Below are 25,459 nucleotides of genomic sequence, written 5' to 3' on the forward strand. Positions count from 1 at the left end.
CGCCCGACAACACGGGAACAAAATGCTCCAACGTTTTGAATTAATAGATTAAAGAAAATGAAAATATATATATATATATATATATATATATATATATATATATATATATATATATATATATATATATATATATATATATATATATATATATATAAAGAATCTGCATCTCCCCGGCGCCCCACCTGTAATACCTCCGCGCCCCACTAGAGGGTTGCGCCCCACAGTTTGAGGACCACTGGGTTGATCTGATGTGTTCATACTAGAGCGGTCCAGTATGAAGCGTGATGCTGCCCTCTACTGGCCGAGCAGCAGGCCGTCCCACACAGCACAGAGCCACACCTTTGTTCCATCAATTTAATTGTTCAGGCATATAATGAACACTGTGAGTGTGTGCGTGTGTGAGTTGTTGTTGTTGAGAGTCTCAGATCCCTATGGAAGCTCAGCTGCTGGACCCAGAGGAGCTGCAGGAGCTCAGGAGCTGCAGGAGCTCAGGAGCTGCAGGAGCTGCAGGGGCTGCAGGAGCTGCAGGGGCTGCAGGGGCTGCAGGAGCTTCAGTCCTCGTCGCTGCCCAGGTCCAAGGGGTCAAAGTCCGGGTCGTCCTCGTCCAGGTCCAAGTCCTCGATGTCCTGGAACAGAGACTCGTCCACCTCCACGTTGTTCCCGGCTGCAGAGGAAGCAGACGTACGAGTACAAACCGTTTGTGTTTATGTTCTGTTTGTTTATTAGTTAGGTGCCAATGTACTTCTTGCAGTAGTATTTCACTGACATGTTGTAGTACACAGCAATAGTCAGCGTCGGAGTTGTAGTATTATTGTACAATAGAGCTCATACAAATATATGAACATATGTTTTGTGCTAAAGAAGGAGCCTTGAACATTTCTTAAACATCAGCGAGGACATTTGAGTTCTGAACTCATGAATGTTGTGCGTATGAAACAGATGAAGTCAACGTTTCATGTGTTCACTCAACACGATGACAGAATGAATGTAAAACACTCACTTTCCTCCAGGAACTGGATGTCAGACGTGTCCAGGTTGTGGTCCGTCTCAAACAGCTTCTTCCCTGCAGGAGCACACCAGGTTCTGTTAGCGAGGTTCTGTTAATGAGGTTCTGTTAACGAGGTTCTGTTAACGAGGTTCTGTTAGCGAGGTTCCATTATTGAGGCTGTGTTAACGAGGTTCTGTTAATGAGGATCTGTTAACGAGGTTCTGTTAACGAGGTTCTGTTAGTGAGGATCTGTTAACGAGGTTCTGTTAGTGAGGCTTTGTTAACGCGGTTGTGTTAAAGAGGTTCTGTTCATGAGGTTCTGTTAACGAGGATCTGTTATGTAAGGTTCTGTTAGTGAGGTTCTGTTAGTGAGGTTCTGTTAACGATGTTCTGTTAATGAGGTTCTGTTAGTAAGGTTCTGTTAATGACGTTCTGTAACGTAAGGTTCTGCTAATGAGGTTCTCTGAGGTTCTGTTAACCAGGTTCTGTTCTGTGTTCTGACAGAACCTCACGTGAGGTTCTGTCAGAACGTTCCCGTCAGAACGTTCCCTGCTGCTCCACTCGTACCGCTCAGCTTCAGCTTCCCTCCCTGCTCCTCCTCCTTCTGCCGCTTCGTCCTCAGCTCAGACATCTCCAGCTCGAACTTGGCTTTCCAGGTCAGGAAGTTTTCAATGGTGACCACAGTGCCCTGGAACAACACCTGAGACACACACACACACACACACACACACACACACACACACACACACACACACACACACACACACACACACACACACACACACACACATTAATTGCGTATTAAAGTAATGGTTAGTTGCAGCCTGGGTTTGTGGTCCCACCTTCTCGGCCTCCTCGGCCTCGGCCTCCTTCCTCTGCTTCTCCTCCTCTCGTCGGTGTTTCATCACGTCCACGATCTCGTTGAGTTTCTCCTGAACGGCCGTCACCAGAGTGAAGATCATCACCATGCCCAGGTTCTCCTCTGCCTGCAGGACACGCACACTCCTGTTGGCCCGGCAGCTCAGCCCCTGACCCCTCAGGCTCCTTGACCCCTCAGGCCCCGTGACCCCTCAGGCCCCGTGACCCCTCAGCCCCCGTGACCCCTCAGCCCCTGACCCCGTTGACCCTTGACCCCTCAGGCCCAACAGACCTGCTGCTGCAGCAGAGCCAGCACGTCCTCCCCGTCCACGTCCTCCAGGTTCTCCTGGGAGTAGATCTCCCACAGCGGAGGCTCGTCCGGGTATTTCTCTACGTACGTGAACTTCAGCGTCGCTTCCACGACTGCAGAAGAAAGAAGTTTGGAATATAACACACTATAAATACACACACACACACACACACACACACACACACACACACACACACACACACGTCAGTGTACTCACTTTCCCCATTTTCATCTGGATCCGATGTCACAGTGACGGTGAAGCTGATAGGCTCGTCTGAAAGTACTACACACACACACACACACACACACACACCTTGATAGCTGATCATCTTACAATGCTAACATTCTACAACAACAACATGAATACTGTAAAATACAGATGCACATAATCATTGTTCAGGTAGTCAAGTATCACTCCTCATGTCTCACTCCTCATGTCTCACTCTCTAATGTCTCACCCTTCTGCTGTCTCACCCCTCTCATGTCTCACCCTCTCAGGTCTCACTCCTGTCATGTCTCACTCTCTAATGTCTCACTCCTCTCCTGTCTCACTCCTGTCATGTCTCACTCCTCTTATGTCTCACATCTTTCATGTCTCACTTCGTCCTGCCCCCCTCATGCATCACTCCTCTCCTGCCTCACCCTCTCATGTCTCACTCCTTCTGTCTCACGTCATGTGTCACTCCTCTCCTGTCATACCCCGTCATGTCTCACCCCACATGTGCCCCACCTCATATGTCCCACGTCATGCCTCACTCCCTCTGTCTCACGTCATGTCTCACCCTCTCCTGTCTCACACTGCTCTTGCACGAGCTAACCTTAGCTAGCAGCCAGCTAGCCGACGCGCTGCCTGCTAGCTCGCGCCGCGGGGTCTCGGGTCTCTTTGGCGGGTTCGCACCTGTGAATGAGTCCGGGTAGATGGACTCGATGGCTTCCAGCTCGTTCCTCTGCTCTTCGGCGTAGTCCGTCATCTTCTCGTGGCTGCAGGTTATCTGGAAGTTGGACAAATCATCCCCGCTGCGACAAGCTAGCTGCTGCGTGCTCACACGGTGCTCGATGCGCGCGGCGCTCGGACCGTTTGGTCTGATCTGCTGAAGGAAGCGGCGCTCCCTCCGCTGCGTGGGATCCATTGGTCGGGTCTGGTGGTGTAATTCACAGAGAATGCGACGGCGCCACCGACTGGCAAATGTGTGAACTGCAAGAGGAGACGGTCCTGCTGGGAACTGAGGGGGAACAGTGTCTTCCAACTTCTTCTTTGTTGTCAAGTCCTGTTGAGAGTTTTGAAAAACATCTAACAATTTAGACTTTTTGGAAATGATTTGTATTTTTAATTGTAAACGTGTGGACCACAGGAGCATGTTCTTGTGTAAAGTATTTCATCTGGATCCTTTCACCTGCTTGATGGTGCCATGAAGCAGTCTGATTAAACTACTAGAGGACTTTAGGAGTAGAGCGGTGTTTTCAACACGGCAGGTAGAAGCAGGAAGTACAGGAAGATGACGAACAGCTCGTCACCTGGCGGGACAGAAGTCACCCGAGTGTCCCAGGACAAGACAGGAAGTAGACCAGCACGCAGCCGGGAAAAGCAACTCTTTTGCAGTTGCCTCAAAGTGATTTTTTTTAAATCGTTTTTCGGTTCTTTAAATGCAATTTTACTGACAATTGCTGAGGACTTAGCCTCTAACTAATATGTCTCTTTGTAGCTTATCTGTATCTCTTTGTAGCTTATCTGTATCTCTTTGTAGTTCATTTGTATCTCTTTGTAGCTTATCTGTATCTCTTTGTAGTTCATCTGTATCTCTTTGTAGTTCATTTGTATCTCTTTGTAGTTCATTTGTATCTCTTTGTAGCTTATCTGTATCTCTTTGTAGTTCATTTGTATCTCTTTGTAGATGTTTAGTATCTTGTTGTAGTCATTGTGTGTTTTTTTTGTAGTGCTTCAGTCTCTCTGTATCTCGGTGTAGTTGTTTATTATGACTTTGTAGTTGTTTTGTGTGTCTTTGGAGGCATTGTGTGTGCCTTTGTAGTTGTATTGTAGCTCTGTGTAGTTGTCAAGTAATTCTTTGTAGTTCTCTTTGTATTCAATGTGTGTCTCTTTATAGTTTTGTATCTAGTCATTTTGTCATTGTATCTATGCTGTTGTTTAGTATCTCTTTGTAGTTGTTGTGTAGCTTTGTGTAGTGGTTTTGTTTCTCTTTGTATTTGTTTTGTATCTCTGTAGTTTTGTTTCTTTGTAGTAGTTTTGTGCGTCTGTGTAGTTGTTTTGTGTCTCTTTGTAGTTGTATTGTAGCACTGTGTAGTTGTTTAGTAACTCTTTGTAGTATATCTCTGTATTCATTGTGTCTCTTTATAGTTGTTATGTATCTATATGCAGTCATTTTGTTGTGTGTAGTTGTTCAGTATCTCTGTGTAGTAGTTGTGTGTCTTTGTGTAGTAGTTGTGTGTCTCTGAAATGACTCCAGTCACAGTCCGGGGATGAACGTTCCTGCAGTCAGAATCAGTTTTATTGGCTGGTGTCAGACTTCCTCACTTGGCTGCATTTCCTGTCACAGCCAGCTGCTCATTTGGTGGTTGTGATATCTACACACACCTCTACACCAAGTGGCTGACATGTTGTTGAGCTCCAGGGAACTGCTCAGGTTTCAACTTGTCAGTTCAAAAGCAAACAGAAAAGACTGAAAGAGGCGGAGACGAGGAACACGGGATTCTCATGGTCTTTTCTAAAGACATGTAGAGCTTATATGAGTAGTAGATGTATTTATTTTGAAAGCAATTTAGAGTATTTAGGTTCAGGTTTTACGTAACAGCCTTGTTTTTCATTTAACATCACATAATTCATCATCCAGAAGTGCTGATGAAGCGCCTGGACATGATGAGCTCTACAAAACAAACTGAACTGAATCAGAACTGGGCCATAGCCGGGACTTAAAAACGTCTGTCATGTGTTTTCTGAGAGCAGCTTCTCGCAGCAGTGTGTTGGAGGGAAGATGTTCCAGGCGGAGCCAGCAGGCCTGACGCCCTTCATGACTCGTGCGCTGAGAGGAGATGGACCAGCGCGGTGTGGCCGGTACTTCAGAGCTGCAGTTCAGAGCCGATCTCCCCGTCAGCTCATCTCCATGCCGCGCTCCAGGTCCAACACGCGTCTCTTCTCTGGAGCAAAGTCCCGGTCCTTGGTCTCCACGTACTGCTGCAGGGTGCTGTAGCGCTGCTCGCTCCTGGAGAAGGTGTAGTGGGCCGAGATCTGCTCCCACGCCCTGTGGCTGGGGAAGGGGAAGGGCTCGGGGTCTTTGTTCTCAAAGAAGCTCTGCATGTTTCTCTCGGCCAGCTTGTTGGCGTAGTCCAGCGCGAAGCTGTCGAAGCGCTCCTTCTCCTTCTCCACGTAGCGCTTCCAGAAGGTGAGCTGCAGGTAGCTGACCTTCGAGCGGCAGTTTTTGTAGCAGGTACCGAGCAGGCCTCCGACCGCAGCGACGATGACGATGGCCCAGCCCAGGATCTGCAGACATACGGAGCATGTGAGCTGCTCCAACTAAAACACTTGTTTTTCTCTTCTCAAACTCTGCCCTGATGACATCACTATGACATCATCAGGGTTCTCTGTCCCCTCGGACCACAGGAGACATGCTGTACCTGCAGCAAGGCGTGAGCTCCTCTTACCTGGGACTGGGCCCTGAACATCAGCAGCAGCTCCATGCGCTCATCCTGGGACAGCTTGGACCGGTCGCAGGGCACTCGGGCCAGCTCCTCCCGACACGTCAAGCTCTTGTTTTTGCAGAACAGGTCCACCACCACGTTCTCGTTGAGGCCGCTAATGGCACACTCGTAAAAGGTGCCGTTGAGCAGGGCCACCGAGAGCCACATCACAGGGGCCACGCAGGCCCCGGTGATGATGCTGCTGAGCGCCCTGAGGCAGCCCAGGCAGTTCCCCCTGGGGCACAGCTTCATGGGGTTGAGGCAGCAGCCGGTGTAGAGCCGCCACAGCCTGGAGCTGAAGAAGAGGCCGAACACCAGCAGCACCGCCGCCGGGCCCAGCAGGAAGGTCAGCCCGTAGGCGAAGTTCTGGCTGCGGTTGCAGGGGCACTGAAAGGAAACCATGGAGAAGACTCGCTCCCCGCCTAGCGTCAGCAGAGCCATGAAGCTGTAGCCGATGGTGGCCTTCTGGTTCATGAAGAAACGCAGGACGGTCTGGAAGTTATCCATGGCGCCGGCGGGAAGTCCCTCACTCCGGGGAGGAATCCAGCCAAGAGGAACGACGGAGAGCTGAGAGCCGGCAGTCTTCAGTCCTGCGTTCCTCCAGCTGAGCACTCAACACTGTCTGGGTGCGCCCTGAAGGCTCCTCCTCTCTGGAGGCTCCTCCTCCTCCGATCCTCCCTCCCACCCAAAGCCTCTCTATCTGCTCCTCTTCCCTCTTCCCCCCCCCCCCCCCCCCCCCGCCTGCAGCTCTCACTGTGTCACTTACAAGAAACAGAAAATCCTGCTGGTCCAGTTTTGGAAGTCTTTCTTTGACGGTGATTGGAATGCCGCCTGAAGCGTTGACACAAACACAGACGATGTCCCGCCTCTGTTCAGAAGCAGCAGAGGGTTATTGATCACAACCCACTGCTCTGTGAGTGCAGCAGGCAGCGAGCACTCAGCGAGGATGCGGGAGGGAAATGATCACATCCTCTATGTGGTGTTTTCTGTTCCAGTCCCAGAAGAGTGAAACCCGAGCGTGAAACAGGAAGTGGTTTCCGCTCTCTGGTTCTGCCTGAGGCCGTCAGTCACACGCAGCCGCACGAATACTTGAACATAGAAATCTTCTTTTCATCTTTAATATATATATTTAGTATTGTTCTCTTTTTTAACACTGAAGAGTTTACAAACACCAGATCCACTTCTTTTAAACCTCATTTTACTGCAGCAGGGTTTGACCGTCCGCACGCTCAGTCCTGCTTTGGTTGTCCGCACCTCCTTGAGGGTTTCCTCTGTAGGGCTCGGCCTTAGACATAGATTAAGGAGATGAGTTTCCTCTGTAGGGCTCAGCCTTAGAGATAAAGAAAGGAGATGAAGTTCCTCTGTAGGGCTCAGCCTTAGAGATAAAGAAAGGAGCTCTGACATCAGGAGGAGCTAGGAGTTGAGCCGCTGCTCCTCGGTATCTAAAGGAGTCAGCTGAGGTGGTTCAGCATCTCATCAGGACGCCTCCTGGTCGTCTCCATTAGAGGTTCTCCAGGCTCGTTACCTGGCAGGAGACCCAGAGGAAGACCAGGACACGCTGGAGGATCATATCTCCCTAGACTGGGAACGCCTCGGGTCCTCCAGGATGACCTGGAAAGTGTTGCTGATGAGAGAGAAGCCTGGCTCGGCCTGCTGGACCTGCTGCCACCGAGACCCGACCCGGTTAAGTGTCTGATAATGGATGGATGGAGTCAGAGCCACCAACTCTCACGGTTTCGCTGTGTGACACGCTTTTTCATGTTTTCACACGCTCACACGCCACACAACCAACATCTCACGGCTAAAGAGGTTCTGATTTTGGGCCGAGTCGCGTTGGTTCTTTTTCAAACTCCCCGAGGATAGATGGCGCTAAAGAGCCAGCCCCCCTACGGCGAGTCTGTGTTTGAGAAAAGCTGTCAATAATTTTCATTATTTAAATATGCTCATAACTAGAGACTAAAATGTGAAAATGATCCCAGCTTTGTGTACGTTACTTTCCTCTGTACAACTGTATCGCTGACTGAAACTATTTCCTACTGTTAAGTACAATAAAATAAAGCTGAAACACATATTGACTGCTTCACTTCACATCCGTAAAAAAGAGGAAAATATCAACAATTGTGCCACAGTAGAGGTCACTGACGTATTCCCCTGACACGCCCTACCGGCTGGAGGCGCTGTGGCGCCGTCCTGCCGGCTGGAGGCGCTGTGGCGCCTGCCGGCTGGAGGCGCTGTGGCGCCGTCCTGCCGGCTGGAGGCGCTGTGGCGCAGTCCTGCCGGCTGGGGGCGCTGTGGCGCCGTCCTGCCGGCTGGAGGCGCTGTGGCGCCGTCCTGCCGACTGGAGGCGCTGTGGCGCCGTCCTGCCGACTGGAGGCGCTGTGGCGCCGTCCTGCCGGCTGGAGGCGCTGTGGCGCCTCGTTGGTTACAAACTGTCACGAAGCTACGAAGAAGAGTGTGTTTGGAGCGGACGGACGGCTAGCCATCTTCTGGGTGAAACACTGAGATTAACCGCTAAGCATTCACGTCTCCGTGTGTCAGGGTTCCTCCGCCGCTCAGCTGGATCTGGTTTAGTCTCACCTGCAGTGCACACAGAGGGTTCCTACCTGTCCCCGAGAGGCCCAGACATGGCGGAAAGCACAGGTGAGTGCGTTAGCTCTGGCTAGCTAGGAGCTAGCTTTAACCCCTTGAACAGACGCACTTTAATGGAGTCAGTGGGATAGAGCTGGTGATCTAGCCCGCAGGACTCGGTCGGTCCTGGGTGTCGGTTGTTACCAACGATGGGTCGGTAGCCTCGCACAGAGCCCGTCCCGGTGTCCGTAGCCGAGATGCGTTCAGGGCACTCTGCCTATCAGCGGCTCGTCCTTCTGGATAAACGGCGCCAACGACTAGACCGATGTTTTCAGAGTTCTGCGCGCGAATAATATAAAATACTGTACAAATAATATAAGTACTACGTGGCTTTCTCCCACGTGCTTCTATGTCCCCAACATGTGGCACAACACGTCGTGCTAACCGGTGTGACAGGGCGGAAAGGGTTAAAATGTCCCTCGCAGCGCACTGTCCACGAGGACACAAGACACGTCACTCATGTGGACACTCGCGTCTGCTGCTGTTCAGCCACACGCAGCCCTGAAGGGACCGAGAGACGCTGGGAGGAACGGACTCACCTGAACTGGCCCGTTGGAGGGGAAGCGGTCCCCCGCCCTGGTGCAGGCGTCCCGCCCCCTGGTGGACGCGACCCGCCCCCTGGTGCACGCGTCCCGCCCCCTGGTGCACGCGTCCAGCCCCCTGGTGCACGCGTCCCGCCCCCTGGTGCAGGCGTCCCGCCCCCTGGTGCAGGCGTCCCGCCCCCTGGTGCACGCGTCCCGCCCCCTGGTGCAGGCGTCCCGCCCCCTGGTGCAGGCGTTCCGCCCCCTGGTGCACGCGTCCCGCCCCCTGGTGCACGCGTCCCGCCCCCTGGTGCACGCGTCCCGCCCCCTGGTGCACGCGTCCCGGCACTGCCCCCGAGTCCACTTGTCCAGGATACTGGTCCACACGGGTCCTCCCAGTAGGAAGCGCAGCGTGTTCATGAGTTTGACTGTTTTGTTCTTTTTCCATCAGAGCAAAACGAGGCGAAGCACGACAACTCGTCTTCCTCCGGAGAGACCGATCAAGAGAAGGAGATGGCCGCCAGCGCGTATGAAGCGTTTACGGTAAACCGCTCTTCACACATTCAGAAAGCAAAGCGTTCATCAGGTGAAACTGCTGCGAGAGAGGACGCGCTCTCACCTGCTGCCGAGGCCGCCGAGCAGCACTGAGGCTGCCGAGCAGCACTCAGGCCGCCGAGCAGCACTGAGGCTGCTCACTCTGCACCTTAAACCATGACCATGAAGCTCCAGCGCCTGCTGCTCTAAACACCTCCAGGTCACATCCAGAGAGTCAGCAGCCCGGCCGCTTCGGACCCGCTGGGACGGGAAGCTGAACCTGTTAGAGGCGGAGCTTTAACAGGTTTAGGGTTAAAGCTTTCCTGAGATAAACCTAATGAAGACATAGAATACACAACATGTGTCCTGTTACAATGCAGTGGAGTGATTATTAATATTATTATCATTATTAGTGTGTTCAAGGACAAGGATCAGCTGGTGTTTGAGGATTCCGTGTTGCGTTCACTGACGTGTCTGTGTTGCTTTCACTGACGTGTCTGTGTTGCCTTCACTGACGTGTCTGTGTTGCCTTCACTGACGTGTCTGTGTTGCCTTCACTGACGTGTCTGTGTTGCCTTCACTGACGTGTCTGTGTTGCCTTCACTGACGTGTCTGTGTTGCCTTCACTGACGTGTCTGTGTTGCCTTCACTGACGTGTCTGTATTGCGTTCACTGACGTGTCTGTGTTGCCTTCACTGACGTGTCTGTGTTGCCTTCACTGACGTGTTCGTGCTGCGTTTACTGACGCGTCCATGCTGCCTTCACTGTTGCGTCCGTGCTGCGTTCACTGACCTCACTGATGGACGATGGTCTGTTGTGTTCCTCGCAGACCGGGAAGCACGAGGAGTCCCTGAAGCAGCTGGACGCGCTGCAGGACCTGAACAAGGACGACTACAAGATCTCCATGAACAAGGCGGTGGTGGAGTTCTACAAGAGCAGCCAGACCACCACGGGGGCGCTGAAGCAGACCCTCATGACCATGAAGAACCAGGTACCTGCTGACCCGGGGGCAGGCCCGCCGCTCTCTCCCGCTGAGCGCGCTCACCAGACGTGTCCTCCGCAGGTTCACACGTCGGCGGAGGACGTGGACGGGCTGGACGACGTGGAGCACAGCCTGCTGTACTACAACCAGGCCGTCATCCACTACCACATGCGGCAGTACTCTGAAGCCATCGCCATCGGGGAGCGGCTCTACCAGTTCCTGGAACCGTTTGGTATGTTGAGCGGCTTCACACGCGTGTGTTACCACGGGGACGCATCTACTTCCTGCCGGTTTCTAATCCTTCAGGACGGACTAATGCACCGCGGTGCTTAGAGGGGAAAGACACGGAGAGGAAGGGATCAATCAATAATGTAGAAATAATCAAAAAATAATATTTAGGCTTACAACAAAGTCATCTTTGACGTGCACAGCAGTGATCTGACACGTTGGCCGGGCGGCGTGCGGGCCGGGCGGCGTGCGGGCCGGGCGGCGTGCGGGCCGGGCGGCGTGCGGGCCGGGCGGCGTGCGGGCCGGGGCGGCGTGCGGGCCGGGCGGCGTGCGGGCTGGACTCACTGTGTTCTTGTCCTAGAAGAGAAGTTGGCTCAGGCCGTGTGCTTCCTGCTGGTGGACCTCTACCTGCTCACCTTCCAGCCAGAGAAAGCTCTGCACCTGCTGGCCGTGCTGGACAAGCTGTCATCCACCAAGAACGGCAAGGGAGAGGTAGGCCGCACTCTTCATCACTCTTCATCACTCTTCATCACTCTTTTTCACTCTTCATCACTCTTTTTCACTCTTCATCACTCTTTTTCACTCTTCATCACTCTTTTTCACGCTTCATCACTCTTTTTCACTCTTCTTCACTCTTTATCACTCTTCATCACTGTTTTTCACTCTTTATCACTCTTCATCACTCTTTTTCACTCTTCATCACTCTTTTTCACTCTTCATCACTGTTTTTCACTCTTTTTCACTCTTCATCACTCTTTTTCACTCTTCATCACTCTTTTTCACTCTTTTTCACTCTTCATCACTCTTTTTCACTCTTCATCACTCTTTATCACTGTTTTTCACTCTTCTTCACTCTTTATCACTCTTCATCACTCTTTTTCACTCTTCATCACTCTTTTTCACTCTTCATCACTGTTTTTCACTCTTTTTCACTCTTCATCACTCTTTTTCACTCTTCATCACTCTTTTTCACTCTTCTTCACTCTTTATCACTCTTCATCACTCTTCTTCACTCTTCATCACTTTTCATCCCTGTACTCAGTTGACAGAACTGGTTTCTGGTGGTTCTGGTCTCTGGTGGTTCTGGTCTCTGGTGGTTCTGGTCTCTGGTGGTTCTGGTCTCTCGTGATGAGTTATTAATAGAGTCTCCTCTTCGGCCTCAGAGCAACAGGAACTTCCTTTATTCTGTTATCCAGAACTAAGTAGACATCAGAGCTTCCTGTTGGCTGAGTGACCACTGAGTCCTGACCAGGTCCAGCAGACCACAACAGTAGAGCGGACTAGAGTACAGTAGAGCGGACTAGAGTACAGTAGAGCAGACTAGAGTACAGTAGAGTACAGTAGACTCCAGCTCTTACCTCTGCCTCTTCCTTCCAGAGCAACAGTTCTCACAGAGACGGAGCTCAGAGAGCAGAGTTCAGCGCCATGATGGACGCCAACAAGTCAAAGATGCACCAGGTAGAGTCTGTCTGTCTGTCTGTCTGTCTGTCTGTCTGTCTGTCTGTCTGTCTGTCTGTCTGTCTGTCTGTCTGTCTGTCTCCCTGACACTCTCTCTCTGTCTCTCTGTCTCTGTCTCTCTGTCTCTGTCTCTCTCTCTGACTCTCTCTCTCTCTCTCTCTCTCTCTCTCTCTCTCTCTCTCTCTCTCTCTCTCTCTCTCTCTCTCTCTCTCTCTCTCTCTCAGCTCAAAGTGAGAGCATACATCCAGATGAAGTCTTCTAAAGCCTGCAAGAGAGAGATCAAGTCTGTGATGAACACTGCAGGGAACGTGAGGACACACACACACACACACACACACACACACACACACACACACACACACACACACACACACGGAGCAGCAGGCTCCATGCTTTAGCGCCTGCAGCTCTGTGTTTGTGTCTCTGGTGTTGACCCTTGTGCTTCTCTCCAGTCGGCTCCATCGCTCTTCCTCAAGAGCAACTTTGAGTACCTGAGAGGAAACTACCGCAAAGCAGTGAAGCTGCTGAACAGCTCCAACATCGCAGAGCACCCCGGACCCATCAAGACAGGTGAGGGCCTCTGGGGTCTGGGTCCTCCTTGAGGGCTCAGCTGGTCTGTAGAGGTCCTGGAGCGTCTCACTGGCTGACCTGTCCCGTGTCCTCTAGGCGAGTGCGTTCGCTGCATGTTCTGGAACAATCTGGGCTGCATTCACTTCGCGATGGGGAAACACAACCTGGGCATCTTCTACTTCAAGAAGGCGCTGCAGGAGAACGACCACACCTGCGCACAGCTGGGAGACGGCGGCAGCGGCCCGTGTGAGTCCACATGACCGTGAACCACATGGCGGCAGCGGGTTGGCGCTCTGGTTTTTCCAGATAGCTCTGGGAGAAGATTCTCTTCAACAGATGGCTGAAGGAAACGTTTCAGTGTTTCTACAGAATATCTGGTCGGCTGTTTAAAATGAAAACACATTCATCCTTCTCTCCGTGTTTCCAGACGTGTAGCCCTCCACTACTCCAGCAAATAAACCAGAGCAACAAGTTAAATAAATAAATCTTTGAATAAAGTCGTCACTCTCCAGGAAGAGTTTGATTGACAGGTGGTTCATCCAATCACCTGCCATGCTATCTTAATCTTTTCATTGGGTTCCACAATACCTCACAGCATTGAAGCAACATGCGGCCAGTGCTCTCTCCTGCTGAGTGTGTAGCGTGTTGTGTGTAGCGTGTTGTGTGTAACGGACCTTCTGTGTTCTGCAGCTAAGAAGTTCACGGGCATCCCCATGTGCGCTCTCCTCGCCAACAAGCGCTACGAGCTGCTGTACAACTGCGGCATCCAGCTGCTGCACATCGGCCGGCCTCTGGCGGCCTTCGAGTGCCTGATGGAGGCCGTGCAGGTGTACCACTCCAACCCCCGGCTGTGGCTGCGGCTGGCCGAGTGCTGCATCTCGGCCAACAAAGGGGTACGACGCCGCAGTCGGTTATTCGTTTAGCTTCCGGTTCATTTGAACGCTTACTGGTTGTCCTTTGACCAACAAAATGTTAAAAATATGCCAATGTTAATATCTTTGAAAGAGTTAAGCTGCGTATCAAAGAACCAAAGAGAATGTCCCTGGCAGGAGCAGCGTAATATCCTCTAAATGCTTTTCAGTAATAATTTAGAAATGGGCACGGGCAACTGGTTTTTCTCCAGTGCCGATTAAAAACCCAGTTGCAGCAGCGTCTCCAGATGAGCGTCTCCAGATGAGCGTCTCCAGATGAGCGTCTCCAGATGAGCGTTGTCCTCCGGCTGCTGCAGGTGACGCTTGCTGTGTGTTCAGGGCTCGGAGCAGGAGAGCAAAGGGCTGCCGTGCAAGAAGGGAATCGTTCAGTCCATCGTCGGGCAGGGCTACCACCGCAAGATCGTGCTGGCCTCCCAGTCCACCCAGAACACCATCTACAGGTCAGAGGCCACCTTCACCAAGCTAGAGTCACCTGTCAACAAGGGCGAGCCGGGCGTTCGATCCCCGGCTCCGCTGGTGCACATCAATGAGAACCCAAAATGTCTCCTATAGCAGTTCTACGGTGTGTGAATGTTAGCTAGTGATGTGCAGGTGGAACCGTAGCTCCTCCCATCAGTGTGTGAATGGATGAATGATGTCACGTAGTGTGAAAGAGCTTTGAGTGGTCAAGAGAATGGCAAGCAGTCATCCATCCTAGCTTAGCATAAAATCTGCACGCAGCGAAACACACCACCAGTAGACGTATGAAACCACGTGTCATACGGTGTAGATGTTTGAGACAACTTTTTAAAGTGTGTGTGTCTCTGTGTGTGTCTCTGTGTGTGTCTCTGTGTGTGTCTCTGTGTGTGTCTCTGTGCACAGTGAGGGCCAGTCGGCAGCCATCCCGGTAGCCAGCATGGAGTTTGCAGCCATCTGCCTGAGGAACGCTCTCCTGCTGCTGCCGGACCACCAGCAGCCGGACCCCAAGACGGAGAACGGGTCCAAGAGCTCCAGCCAGTCGGGCAGCACGGAGAGCGGCAGCGAGAACAGCGACGCCTGCAGGTCAGAGGCAGAGTTACACCGGAGAACAGCTGCTTTGAAAGATTTACTTACAGAAAACAATGATTTTATATATATTGAACCGGATTTAATCCACATTTCATTCTGAGGATCGGTTCAAAGCAAACGCTTCCTCTCACCACCAGGGGGCGAGCCTTTTGTTATTATTATTGGTTGCTGCGTGACAGCTACATGTAGCATCCATGATGTTAGTAGTTACATGTAGCATCCATGACGTTAGTAGCTACATGTAGCATCCATGATGTTAGTAGCTACATGTAGCATCCATGATGTTAGTAGCTACATGTAGCATCCATGACGTTAGTAGCTACATGTAGCATCCATGATGTTAGTAGCTACATGTAGCATCCATGATGTTAGTAGCTACATGTAGCATCCATGATGTTATTGGTAGCTACATGTAGCATACATGATGTTATTGGTAGCTACATGTAACATACATGATGTTAGTAGCTACATGTAACATACATGATGTTAGCGGTAGCTACATGTAACATAAATGATGCTAGCGGTAGCTACATGTAACATACATGATGTTAGCGGTAGCTACATGTAACATACATGATGTTAGCGGTAGCTACATGTAACATAAATGATGTTATCGGTTGCTACATGTAACATACATGATGTTAGCGGTAGCTACATGTAACATACATGATGTTAGCGGTAGCTACATGTAACATACATGATGTTAGCGGTAGCTACATGTAACATACATGATGTTAGCGGTAGCTACATGTAACATAAATGATGTTATCGGTTGCTACATGTAACATACATGATGTTAGCGGTAGCTACATGTAACATACATGATGTTAGCGGTAGCTACATGTAACATAAATGATGTTATCGGTTGCTACATGTAACATACATGATGTTAGCGGTAGCTACATGTAACATACATGATGTTAGCGGTAGCTACATGTAACATAAATGATGTTATCGGTTGCTACATGTAACATACATGATGTTGTTGGGTCACGCCCTGCTGCGTTGTGCTGGTGTCTTGCAGTGGGAAAGGTCAGGAGGCCGACAAGTTCCTGTCTGCGGCGCCATCGTCTCCTCTCAGGAAACAGGAAGTAGAAAACCTCAGGTAAAGGCTCTTTCTCTGCTCGCACATCGGCCGTCCTGAGCGCCGCAGAACCCGTAACCCGCTGACCCGTGTGACGCTAGGTGCTCCATCTTGGCGTGCAGTGCCTACGTGGCGTTGGCGCTGGGGGACAACCTGATGGCGCTGAACCACGCGGAGAAGCTGCTGCACCAGACCAAGGTGTCGGGCTCCCTCAAGTAAGGCCGCCTCCCCTCCAGCTGCGTGTTGGTCCCGCTGCTCTGGATCACTCAGCTGCGCTGCTCTGGATCACTCAGCTGCGCTGCTCTGGATCACTCAGCTGCGCTGCTCTGGATCACTCAGCTGCGCTGCTCTGGATCACTCGGCTGCGCTGCTCTGGATCACTCGGCTGCGCTGCTCTGGATCACTCAGCTGCGCTGCTCTGGATCACTCAGCTGCGCTGCTCTGGATCACTCAGCTGTGCTCCTCCTCCCTCCAGGTTCCTGGGTCACCTCTATGCCGCTGAGGCCCTCATCTCACTGGACCGCATCTCTGACGCCATCGCCCACCTCAACCCGGAGAACGTCAGCGACGTGTCCATGGGGGTTCTGCCCAGCGAGCAGGACCAAGGTCTGCTGCTGCCCACGCGGCGCTGTCCTCCTCCTCTTACTATTCTTCCTCCTCCTCTTACTATTCTTCCTCCTCCTCTTACTACTCCTCCTCTTACTACTCTTCCTCCTCCTCTTACTACTCTTCCTCCTCCTCTTACTACTCCTCCTCCTCCTCCTCTTACTACTCTTACTACTCCTCCACCTCTTACTACTCTTCCTCCTCTTACTACTCCTCCTCCTCCTCTTACTACTCCTCCTCTTACTACTCTTCCTCCTCCTCTTACTACTCTTCCTCCTCCTCTTACTCCTCCTCCTCCTCCTCTTACTACTCTTCCTCCTCTTACTACTCCTCCTCCTCCTCTTACTACTCTTACTACTCCTCCTCCTCTTACTACTCTTCCTCCTCCTCTTACTACTCTTCCTCCTCTTACTACTCCTCCTCCTCCTCTTACTACTCTTCCTCCTCCTCTTACTACTCCTCCTCCTCCTCTTACTACTCCTTCTCTTACTACTCCTCCACTTACTACTCCTCCTCCTTCTCTTACTACTCCTCCTCCTCCTCTTACTACTTATCCTCCTCCTCTTACTACTCCTCCTCCTCTTCTTCTTCTTCTTCTTCTTCTTCTTCTTCTTCTTCTAATGCTGGTTCTGTTTCTGTCAACAGGCTCTGACAAAGGAGACGAGTCTGTGGAGTCCTGTGAGTCCATTTTGTTTCACTTTCATGCTCTTATATCCACGAGTGAGAACGCATCATGTGTTCATGCTGCTAACATGAACACATGATGCGTTCATGTTCATGCTGCCAACATGAACATGAAGGCATCATGTGTTCATGTTCATGCTGCCAACATGAACACATGATGTGTTCATGCTGCCAACATGAACATGAACGCATCATGTGTTCATGTTAGCAGCATGAACATGAACACATGATGCGGTCATGTTCATGTTGCTAACATGAACATGACCGCATCATGTGTTCATGTTCCTAACATGAACACATGATGACTTATAAACAGTCAGTGAACACATGAACAGTCAGTGAACACATGATTCTACAACTCTACACTACTCTACAATGATGGTGTGTGTCTGCGTGTGTGTGTGTGTGTGTGTGTGTGTGTGTGTGTGCGTGTGTGTGTGTGTGCGTGTGTGTGTGTGTGTGTGTGTGTCTGTGTGTGTGTGCGTGTGCAGCAGGGAGGCAGCCCCCCCTGTGCTACCCCAGCAGCGTGACCTCTGCTCGGTCCATGATGCTCTTCAACCTGGGCAGCGCCTACTGCCTGAGGAGCGAGTACGAGAAGGCCCGCAAGTGTCTGCAGCAGGTAACACAGCAACAGCAGGGCCAATCAAATGCAGCAGACAAGGAGGGTTCCTCAGTGAAGGAGAGAAGGAGGGTTCCTCAGTGAAGGAGAGAAGGAGGGTTCCTCAGTGAAGGAGAGAAGGAGGGTTCCTCAGTGAAGGAGAGAAGGAGGGTTCCTCAGTGAAGGAGGGTTCCTCAGTGAAGGAGGGTTCCTCAGTGAAGGAGGGTTCCTCAGTGAAGGAGAGAAGGAGGGTTCCTCAGTGAAGGAGAGAAGGAGGGTTCCTCAGTGAAGGAGGGTTCCTCAGTGAAGGAGAGAAGGAGGGTTCCTCAGTGAAGGAGAGAAGGAGGGTTCCTCAGTGAAGGAGGGTTCCTCAGTGAAGGAGAGAAGGAGGGTTCCTCAGTGAAGGAGGGTTCCTCAGTGAAGGAGAGAAGGAGAGTTCCTCAGTGAAGGAGAGTTCCTCAGTGATGTGTGTCTCACCAGGCTGCCTCCATGGTGAACACTAAGGAGATCCCCCCTGAAGCCATCCTGCTGGGGGTCTACCTGGAACTGCAGAACGGTCAGAGCCACACACACACACACACACACACACACACACACACACACACATTGGTGAAAAGCCTGCTTGCCGCTGATGAGGTCGTGCTGCTGACTTCCTGTCCCGTCCTCAGGCAACACCCAGCTGGCGCTGCAGATCATCAAGCGGAACCAGCTGCTGCCCACGGCGGTCCAGAGGGTTTCCCCAGAGTCCCGCAAGAAGCCCGTCCAGCTGCCCTCTCCCTTCACACAAGTCCAGCGCAAATGAGCCGCCTCTGCACACACACACACACACCTACACACACCCCCTCCCCCGACGAGCCTTGGTATTTATAAAGCTTTCAGCATCAGGAGCCGTTGTGAAGCGGCTGGAACGGACTGAGACAGCTGATGTTCATTTGAATGAGGAATCCGTGTTATCTGAACAATGAAAATAAATTTTATTTACTGTATGCCATGTGACATTTCTTTGGCCAGACGGGCGTCTGTATGATGCTATTTAAACACACACACACACTCTGTAACGTCTCTGAAACACTAAACATGTGACCTCGCTGCTGTCTGATTGGACGTTGAGCCGGGAGGCGACAACTATACAACTATTGTTTATCTGAGTGTGTCCATGTGACATCCAGACACACTGACAACCTCACGGGAAAGAACGTGAACATATTCTTTATTAATATAGAAACAATCTTTTTGCCCCACATCTTAGTCCACTTGCTGGGTTTTATGCTCATGAGTAAAACTGAATTCAGATTTAAACATCAGGTGCCACATTGATGACTTTTTCATGCTTTGCTAGTGAAGTGTTTACAGAACAAGTCCGGTCATAGTGCGACCCTTTCTTCTCCTCTTGAAGGCGGGGAACCACTGATCTTAGCTGTCAATCAAATTCTCCTTTTGGCTTCTCCAGGCAGGATGGAGTGTTGTCAGCTGTCATGAAAGTGTTTCTGATCTATAGCTTCCTGTGTGAAGCTCAGCCCTTCCAGTCCCAGGGGACGCACAGGTCCCCGTCCTGCATGACGGAGTAGAAGTGGGACACCCGGACGTGGAGGCCCTGCATGAGGGCGGGGCGCTGCTCCAGCAGCCTCCTGCAGCACGCCAGCATCTGCACCGAGCTCACGCTGGACTCCTTGGACAGACTCCTCAGGGACAGCGTCTGGACACACTGCTGCAGCAGCGCCGCCTCCTCTGCCCGCAACCTGGAGAGACACAAGCTGCTTGAGACCAGTGCATTCGTTCCCGTTTCCCACCATTAGTGTGCGACTCACTGGTCTTTGTACTGGGTGCGCTGTCGGGCCTCGGGGGCGTGGCTCTGGAGGAAGACCTGCAGCTTGGCGGGGTCTGTGTTGGTGGGGATGATGAAGTGCCCCATCTCATGAAGGCTGGGGCTGCAGCGGTCACTGGGACGCACGACGGGAAAGAAGTTCCCATTACAGACGGAAAGAAACTCCCAGTACAGACGGAAATAAACTCCCAGTGCAGACGGAAATAAACTCCCAGTGCAGACGGAAATAAACTCCCAGTGCAGACGGAAATAAACTCCCAGTGCAGACAGAAAGAAACTCTAGGTACAGACGGAAATAAACTCCCAGTACAGACGGGAAGAAGCTCCCAGTACAGACCCTGGCACAGCACCCACCTCTCCAGCAGCGCGGTGAGGCCCTGCAGGCTCCTGGGGTGCAGGCGCAGCCTGCCGGACATCAGGCTCTTGTGGAAGGCGCTCAGGGTGCCGTAGTGCTCGGCTATGGACTGGACCGGTCTCAGCCGGTCCGAGTGGACCACCCGCGTCCCCCCCAGCAGGAGGCCGACCCGCTCCTTCAGCCAGTCCGTCTGCTGCTGCAGGCGGCGGTAGCCGGGCAGCTGCTCCAACAGCTGCACACACAGCAGGAGGTCAGAACCGGAGGAGGGAACTCACCCAGCAGCAGCTCAGCCTTACTTTGGTCCACTGGTGGTGGACGTCCACGCTGCCCAGCAGGACGTGTCCACAGGCGCTCATCCCCGACTGGTCGGCGAACACCACGGTGTGTCCTGGGGGTTGCACCAGATTGATCCAGATCAAACCAGTTCTACATGTGAGACGGCTGTGGTCCGCAGGGCGTCGCCTTGACGCTCTGGGCCTCTGCAGACTGCTCACCTTGCAGGTGGACCAGGGCCTCGGGGTTCTGCTGGGACAGCCGGCTCAGACTCTGGAGCTGGCAGCACCGGTGGGACACGCCCCAGCTGCGCTGCCACCTGCAGGACACCGGGACAACGACACCTCAGTCCCAGAACGGCACGCTCACCCGACAAGCGGAACCATGAGCAGATCACTACGATGCAGCAGAACGCCAGAGAACGTGACGTACCGGATGTCCGACAAGTCAAATTTGAGACACAGTTCCTTCTTCAGTCTGTTCAGCTCGTCCCTCCGAGGAAGACTAGCGGTGTGCTTCTTCGTGGCCTTGGGCTCGTGGTTCCTGAGCCACGAGCTGACAAAGAAAAGCAAAAAGGAATCAGTTCTATAAAAGACTACCGGGAACGTGCACAGTGCACGAGACGAGCATTCACTTGGACCAGAAACTATTGGACCAAGATCACCGGACGGACACAAGCTGAGACTCCAACCAGCAACCCTACGGTCAGCTGGTCACCACCATGTTCAATGCTCCTCTTGGCGTACCTCACTTTGCTTCTCAATATCAATCAATATCTCAGCAACACATTTAGAAGAAAGAAATCTACATTCACTGTCTTTCAGAGCGTTAGCCTAGCGTAGCCTGGACCCCGTTAGCCTAGTGTAGCCTGGACCCCGTTAGCCTAGCATAGCCCGGACCCCGTTAGCCTAGCATAGCCCGGACCACGTTAGCCTAGCATAGCCCGGACCACGTTAGCCTAGCATAGCCCGGACCACGTTAGCCTAGCATAGCCCGGACCACGTTAGCCCAGCATAGCCTGGACCCCGTTAGCCCAGCGTAGCCCGGCTGTGTAGCGCTGTGCTGCAGGTGATACTGACGTAAGCGACGGCTCCACCCTCCTGGCTTGCTGCAGCTCCTCCTCCGGGTCTCTGAACCCGGTGAAGGAGTAGTAGCTCTTGTCCCACTTGATGGGCCTGAAGGCCTGGCCCGGCCCGGGGGCCGTCCTGGGCTCTGCCCCGGCCTTCAGCCCGGTCACGTGCTCCACGGGCAGCCGGCAGCAGCTCAACACGCTCGTCACCGCGCTCAGGACGTCGGTCTGGTGCAGCGTGAAACTCACGGACCGGAACCCTGTGGAGCAACGAGGCGACATTGTGAGCAACGAGGCGACATTGTGAGCAACGAGGCGACATCGTGAGCAACGAGGCGACATCGTGAGCAACGAGGCGACATCGTGTGGACGGAGAGAGAACCCGTACCCGAGGCCAGGAGGTCCGGCTGCGCGTCGCTGCCGTCCTTCGTGTCCCGGACGTAGAAGGTGAGCTTCATGGGCTGAAGGGAGCGAGCGCCGGGCTTCTGCAGGCTGGCCAGGAAGCCGTTCAGCCTCTTCAACGAGTTCTCGTTCACTTCCTGTGAAACGCAACATTGAATGAACCCGGTCGGGCATGAAAACAGGAAAAACATGGTTTGCATGGTGTTAGTCCTGATCCGGACAGACTGCGTCCCGGTAAAGCGTGCGGCGGGGATCGACCACAAGGGGACCTCACTGCCGCCCGGCTGCTTCCAGCAGTCAGCGCCACCTGCAGGAGGCGCTGACTGCTGCATGCTCCACGTACGCCTCCTCACACGCATCATGACACGCAGGTGACCCACCCGCTCTCTGGGATATTGACCGAAGAAGTCGGGATGAACGGCGAAGTAGAAAGGTCTGAGCGCGTTGACGGCCTCGGCCCCCGACAGAGACCTCCGCTGGACCAGATGTGTGACCACATGGTTCCTCTCCAGCCTGCAGAGGGAACCATTAGTCCTTTAGGTCTCATCAATGGTCCCACTGCTCCATCAGGGAGACGGTTCACTGTGCTGCCTCAAGGACACACACACCCAGACACACACACACACACACACTCCTACACTAATCACCATTGAAGTGGTTTTCATAAGGTGACACATTTGCCTCCCTGACTGAGTGTCCTCACTTTAGTGATTACTGTTGACCTTCAGCACATACGTGCTTGAATCATTACATGTCAAGGTCGTGGCGTGTTATTGTTTAAAGGTTACTCGTCTCATTACATGTTGACATAAAGACACCGAGGCGCCTGATCTACTCGATGTTTAACCCAAGAAGCAACACTAGCTTCAGACGCAGGACTGCTTTGGGTTAGGAGCTGGAGACTAGGAGCTAGGGGTTAGGCGCTGGAGACTAGGAGCTAGGGGTTAGGAGCTGGAGACTAGGAGCTAGGAGCTGGGGACTAGGAGCAAGCAGTTAGGAGCTGGGGACTAGGAGCTAGGGGTTAGGAGCTGGGGACTAGGAGTTGGGGACTAGGAGCTGGGGACTAGGAGCTGGGGACTAGGAGCTGGGGGTTAGGAGCTGGGGGTTAGGAGCTGGGGGTTAGGAGCTGGGGACTAGGAGCTAGGGGTTAGGAGCTGGGGACTAGGAGCTGGGGACTAGGAGCTGGGGGTTAGGAGCTGGGGGTTAGGAGCTGGGGGTTAGGAGCTGGGGGTTAGGAGCTGGGGACTAGGAGCTGGGGGTTAGGAGCTGGGGACTAGGAGCTGGGGACTAGGAGCTGGGGACTAGGAGTTAGGAGCTCAGGTGAGGTGACCCGTGTCTTCAGGTCAACAGGAACCAGGTGTCTCAGCTACCTGATGGTGTGTCTCAGGAGGCAGCGGACCGACATGGCTGGAGGTCTAGCAGCCGTCACCAGAAGGCATCAGACCCTGGTGTCTGTGGTCCTGGACTGGTCCTGTTCCAGTCTGGTCCTGGACTGGTCCTAGTCCTGTTCCAGTCCTTTACTGGTCCTGGACTGGTTCTGTTCCAGTCCTGGTCCTGTACTGGTCCTAGTCCTGTTCCAGTACTGGTCTTGTAGTGGTCCTGTTCCAGTCCTAGTCCTAGTCCTCTTCCAGTCTGGTCTTAGTCCTGGTCCTGTACTGGTCCTATACTAGTCCTGTTCCAGTCCTGGTCCTGTACTGGTCCAGTACTGGTCCAGGGTGCATGCTCCACACAGCGCTGAGGTTACTTTGATGGAGAGCTGCAGCATTAGCTTAGCATCAGACTACGGTGTCCGCTAGGAGCAGGTCTGGAGGACCCGCTCCTCTGACGCAAACACTCAAACAGAAAGCAATGTCGCTGCAACAGTTGGTGCAACTTGTCGCTGAGTTCCGGTTTGCTCCGTGACTTCTCCTCAATGACAGCAGCGGGACATGGTTCCCTGGGGGCGGGGTCAGGGGTCACCGTCTGTCCGGAGCGAGAGCCACATGACGTCACGCGTAACGGTGGTTCACTTGTCCCGGTGGCTCGGTGCCCTCACAGCGGGAGCGCTGCCATTTTCCTTCTTCTTCTTTTGCTTCTCCAACTACTACTACTACTTCTTCTTCTTCTTCTTCTTCTTCTTCTTCTTCTTCTTCTTCTTCTTCCGCTGGCGGAGCGGCCGCGCCACGCCGCCCCCTGCTGGACTGGAGGAGCGTTACGGTTCAACTGAATTGATTTTGAAGATTTTAAAGATGTTAAATTACCTGTAAACTTCCCAGAAAGTCAGAAATATATAGATCTCTATATTTATATATAGAGATCTATATATCTATATATATAGATCTATATATATATATATATAAATATATATATATATATATATATATATATATATAGATCTATATATATATATATATATATATATATATATATATATATATATAGATCTATATATATATATATATATATATATATATATATATATATAGATCTATATATATATATATAGATCTATATATATATATATATATATATATATATATATATATATATAGATCTATATATATATATATAGATCTATATATATATATATAGATCTATATATATATATATATATATATATATATATAGATCTATATATATATATATAGATCTATATATATATATATAGATCTATATATATATATATACATATATATAAATATATATATAGATATATAACTATATATAACTATATAACTATATATAACTATATATAACTATATATATATATAACTATATATATATATATATATATATATATAACTATATATATATATATATATATATATATATATATATATATATATATATATATATATATATATATATATACACAAACATACAAACATAACTATAGATAACCTCCAGAGTCAGGAAGCGACCTGGAACGACCCCTGCAGACCTTCACACCCTGGACACGAGCTGTTCACCTCCTCCCCTCTGGGGGCGCTACAGAACAGCTTGTTCCCACCAGCCATCAGTCTGATGACCAACTGAACAATTAATCAGACGCCTCCACCTGCACTATCTGCACTGTTTTCTGTTTCCTTTAATGGCTTTTTATATTTATCTTTTGCTTATAGTAAACTAGTATAAAGAGCGAAGTGAAACCGTCGTTCAATTCCATGTATGTGAAAATTGACATGTTCATTAGAGCTTATTCTGATATACATAACTTAAACTATAACGTGATACATAACATATATAACTGTATACATAACTATATACATAACTATGTACAACCATATACTTAACTGTACATTGTGATGTTGTGCATCCTGGCAGACCCACTTGACCAGCCTTAGTTATATCATGACAAAACAAAACAATCCCAAACTGCAGCACTAAAACACTACACAAACAAGACCTCTGCGCTGCAGCGGCAGTCAGCGTGGCGCTGCAGCACGAGGAGCAGCTGCTGCCCTGCACCCTGTTTGAATTCTAGTAAATAACACGGAGGAGAGCATGTGATTGGATGAAACCCTTCAGAGCAGCTGCATGAGAGCAGCTGCAGGCTGAAGCAGAGCAACAGAGGAACACAGGAGCTGTGACGTGAACATCCGCTGATAGGGAAAATGATTCTAATACATGTAGTGTGTTTGTGAAAAACAATTAAATGATAAAATAGCTATAACGTAGTGATTGTGTTTAGGCCAGCAGAGAAGGCTCGTGGTTATAATTGACCTCATTTGATTCATTTTGTGACTTACCTCACCTGAGCGGCCCAGACTTTCATATATGTTTGTGTTCGTGGCTCTGGTGAGAAAGGGTTGGACCTCTGCTCAAGACCCACAAACAC

The 25,459-nt window shown here is 51.2% G+C and overlaps 4 protein-coding genes across 6 annotated transcripts; 1 reads left to right on the plus strand and 3 right to left on the minus strand.

Moving 5' to 3' along the window:
• Nucleotides 1–340: 340 nt before the first annotated feature.
• On the minus strand, nucleotides 341–3,277 carry rwdd1 (RWD domain containing 1). The gene is made up of 7 exons (XM_068570512.1): nucleotides 3,055–3,277; nucleotides 2,374–2,439; nucleotides 2,139–2,269; nucleotides 1,831–1,974; nucleotides 1,556–1,688; nucleotides 1,001–1,063; nucleotides 341–664 (listed from the first exon to the last, which is right to left on the minus strand). The coding sequence occupies exons 1-7, from the start codon at nucleotides 3,125–3,127 to the stop codon at nucleotides 552–554; spliced, it is 723 nt and encodes a 240-aa protein (XP_068426613.1). The 5' UTR covers nucleotides 3,128–3,277; the 3' UTR covers nucleotides 341–551.
• A 1,393-nt stretch (nucleotides 3,278–4,670) lies between these two features.
• On the minus strand, nucleotides 4,671–6,508 carry LOC137781486 (calcium homeostasis modulator protein 5-like). Its single transcript, XM_068570269.1, has 2 exons — nucleotides 5,811–6,508; nucleotides 4,671–5,649 (listed from the first exon to the last, which is right to left on the minus strand). Exons 1-2 carry the CDS (start codon nucleotides 6,351–6,353, stop codon nucleotides 5,260–5,262), a joined length of 933 nt encoding a protein of 310 aa, XP_068426370.1. The 5' UTR covers nucleotides 6,354–6,508; the 3' UTR covers nucleotides 4,671–5,259.
• A 1,767-nt stretch (nucleotides 6,509–8,275) lies between these two features.
• cnot10 (CCR4-NOT transcription complex, subunit 10) lies at nucleotides 8,276–18,704 on the plus strand. 2 transcript variants are annotated; one of them, XM_068569570.1, is made up of 19 exons: nucleotides 8,276–8,486; nucleotides 9,447–9,538; nucleotides 10,359–10,520; nucleotides 10,593–10,743; nucleotides 11,101–11,231; nucleotides 12,117–12,197; nucleotides 12,422–12,505; nucleotides 12,650–12,767; nucleotides 12,864–13,013; nucleotides 13,458–13,660; nucleotides 14,018–14,139; nucleotides 14,561–14,740; nucleotides 15,771–15,851; nucleotides 15,932–16,045; nucleotides 16,306–16,436; nucleotides 17,082–17,114; nucleotides 17,612–17,739; nucleotides 18,199–18,274; nucleotides 18,387–18,704. In XM_068569570.1, exons 1-19 carry the CDS (start codon nucleotides 8,471–8,473, stop codon nucleotides 18,518–18,520), a joined length of 2,187 nt encoding a protein of 728 aa, XP_068425671.1. In that variant the 5' UTR covers nucleotides 8,276–8,470; the 3' UTR covers nucleotides 18,521–18,704. The 2 variants fall into 2 exon arrangements, with proteins under 2 accessions (XP_068425671.1, XP_068425672.1); XM_068569571.1 differs by having other exon boundaries at nucleotides 11,104–11,231.
• A 208-nt stretch (nucleotides 18,705–18,912) lies between these two features.
• On the minus strand, nucleotides 18,913–23,844 carry tcaim (T cell activation inhibitor, mitochondrial). Of its 2 annotated transcripts, XM_068569572.1 has the most exons (10): nucleotides 23,013–23,844; nucleotides 22,023–22,155; nucleotides 21,629–21,779; nucleotides 21,251–21,500; nucleotides 20,604–20,726; nucleotides 20,393–20,490; nucleotides 20,195–20,286; nucleotides 19,898–20,130; nucleotides 19,527–19,658; nucleotides 18,913–19,457 (listed from the first exon to the last, which is right to left on the minus strand). In XM_068569572.1, the coding sequence occupies exons 1-10, from the start codon at nucleotides 23,045–23,047 to the stop codon at nucleotides 19,232–19,234; spliced, it is 1,473 nt and encodes a 490-aa protein (XP_068425673.1). In that variant the 5' UTR covers nucleotides 23,048–23,844; the 3' UTR covers nucleotides 18,913–19,231. The 2 variants fall into 2 exon arrangements, with proteins under 2 accessions (XP_068425673.1, XP_068425674.1); XM_068569573.1 differs by lacking the exon at nucleotides 22,023–22,155 and having other exon boundaries at nucleotides 23,013–23,843.
• Between the last annotated feature and the right edge of the window lie 1,615 nt (nucleotides 23,845–25,459).

Source organism: Clinocottus analis, unplaced genomic scaffold (genome assembly GCF_023055335.1).
Source record: "Clinocottus analis isolate CAN_PGR_092001 unplaced genomic scaffold, fCliAna1.0.p SCAF_9, whole genome shotgun sequence".
NCBI classification, from domain to species: domain Eukaryota; kingdom Metazoa; phylum Chordata; class Actinopteri; order Perciformes; family Cottidae; genus Clinocottus; species Clinocottus analis.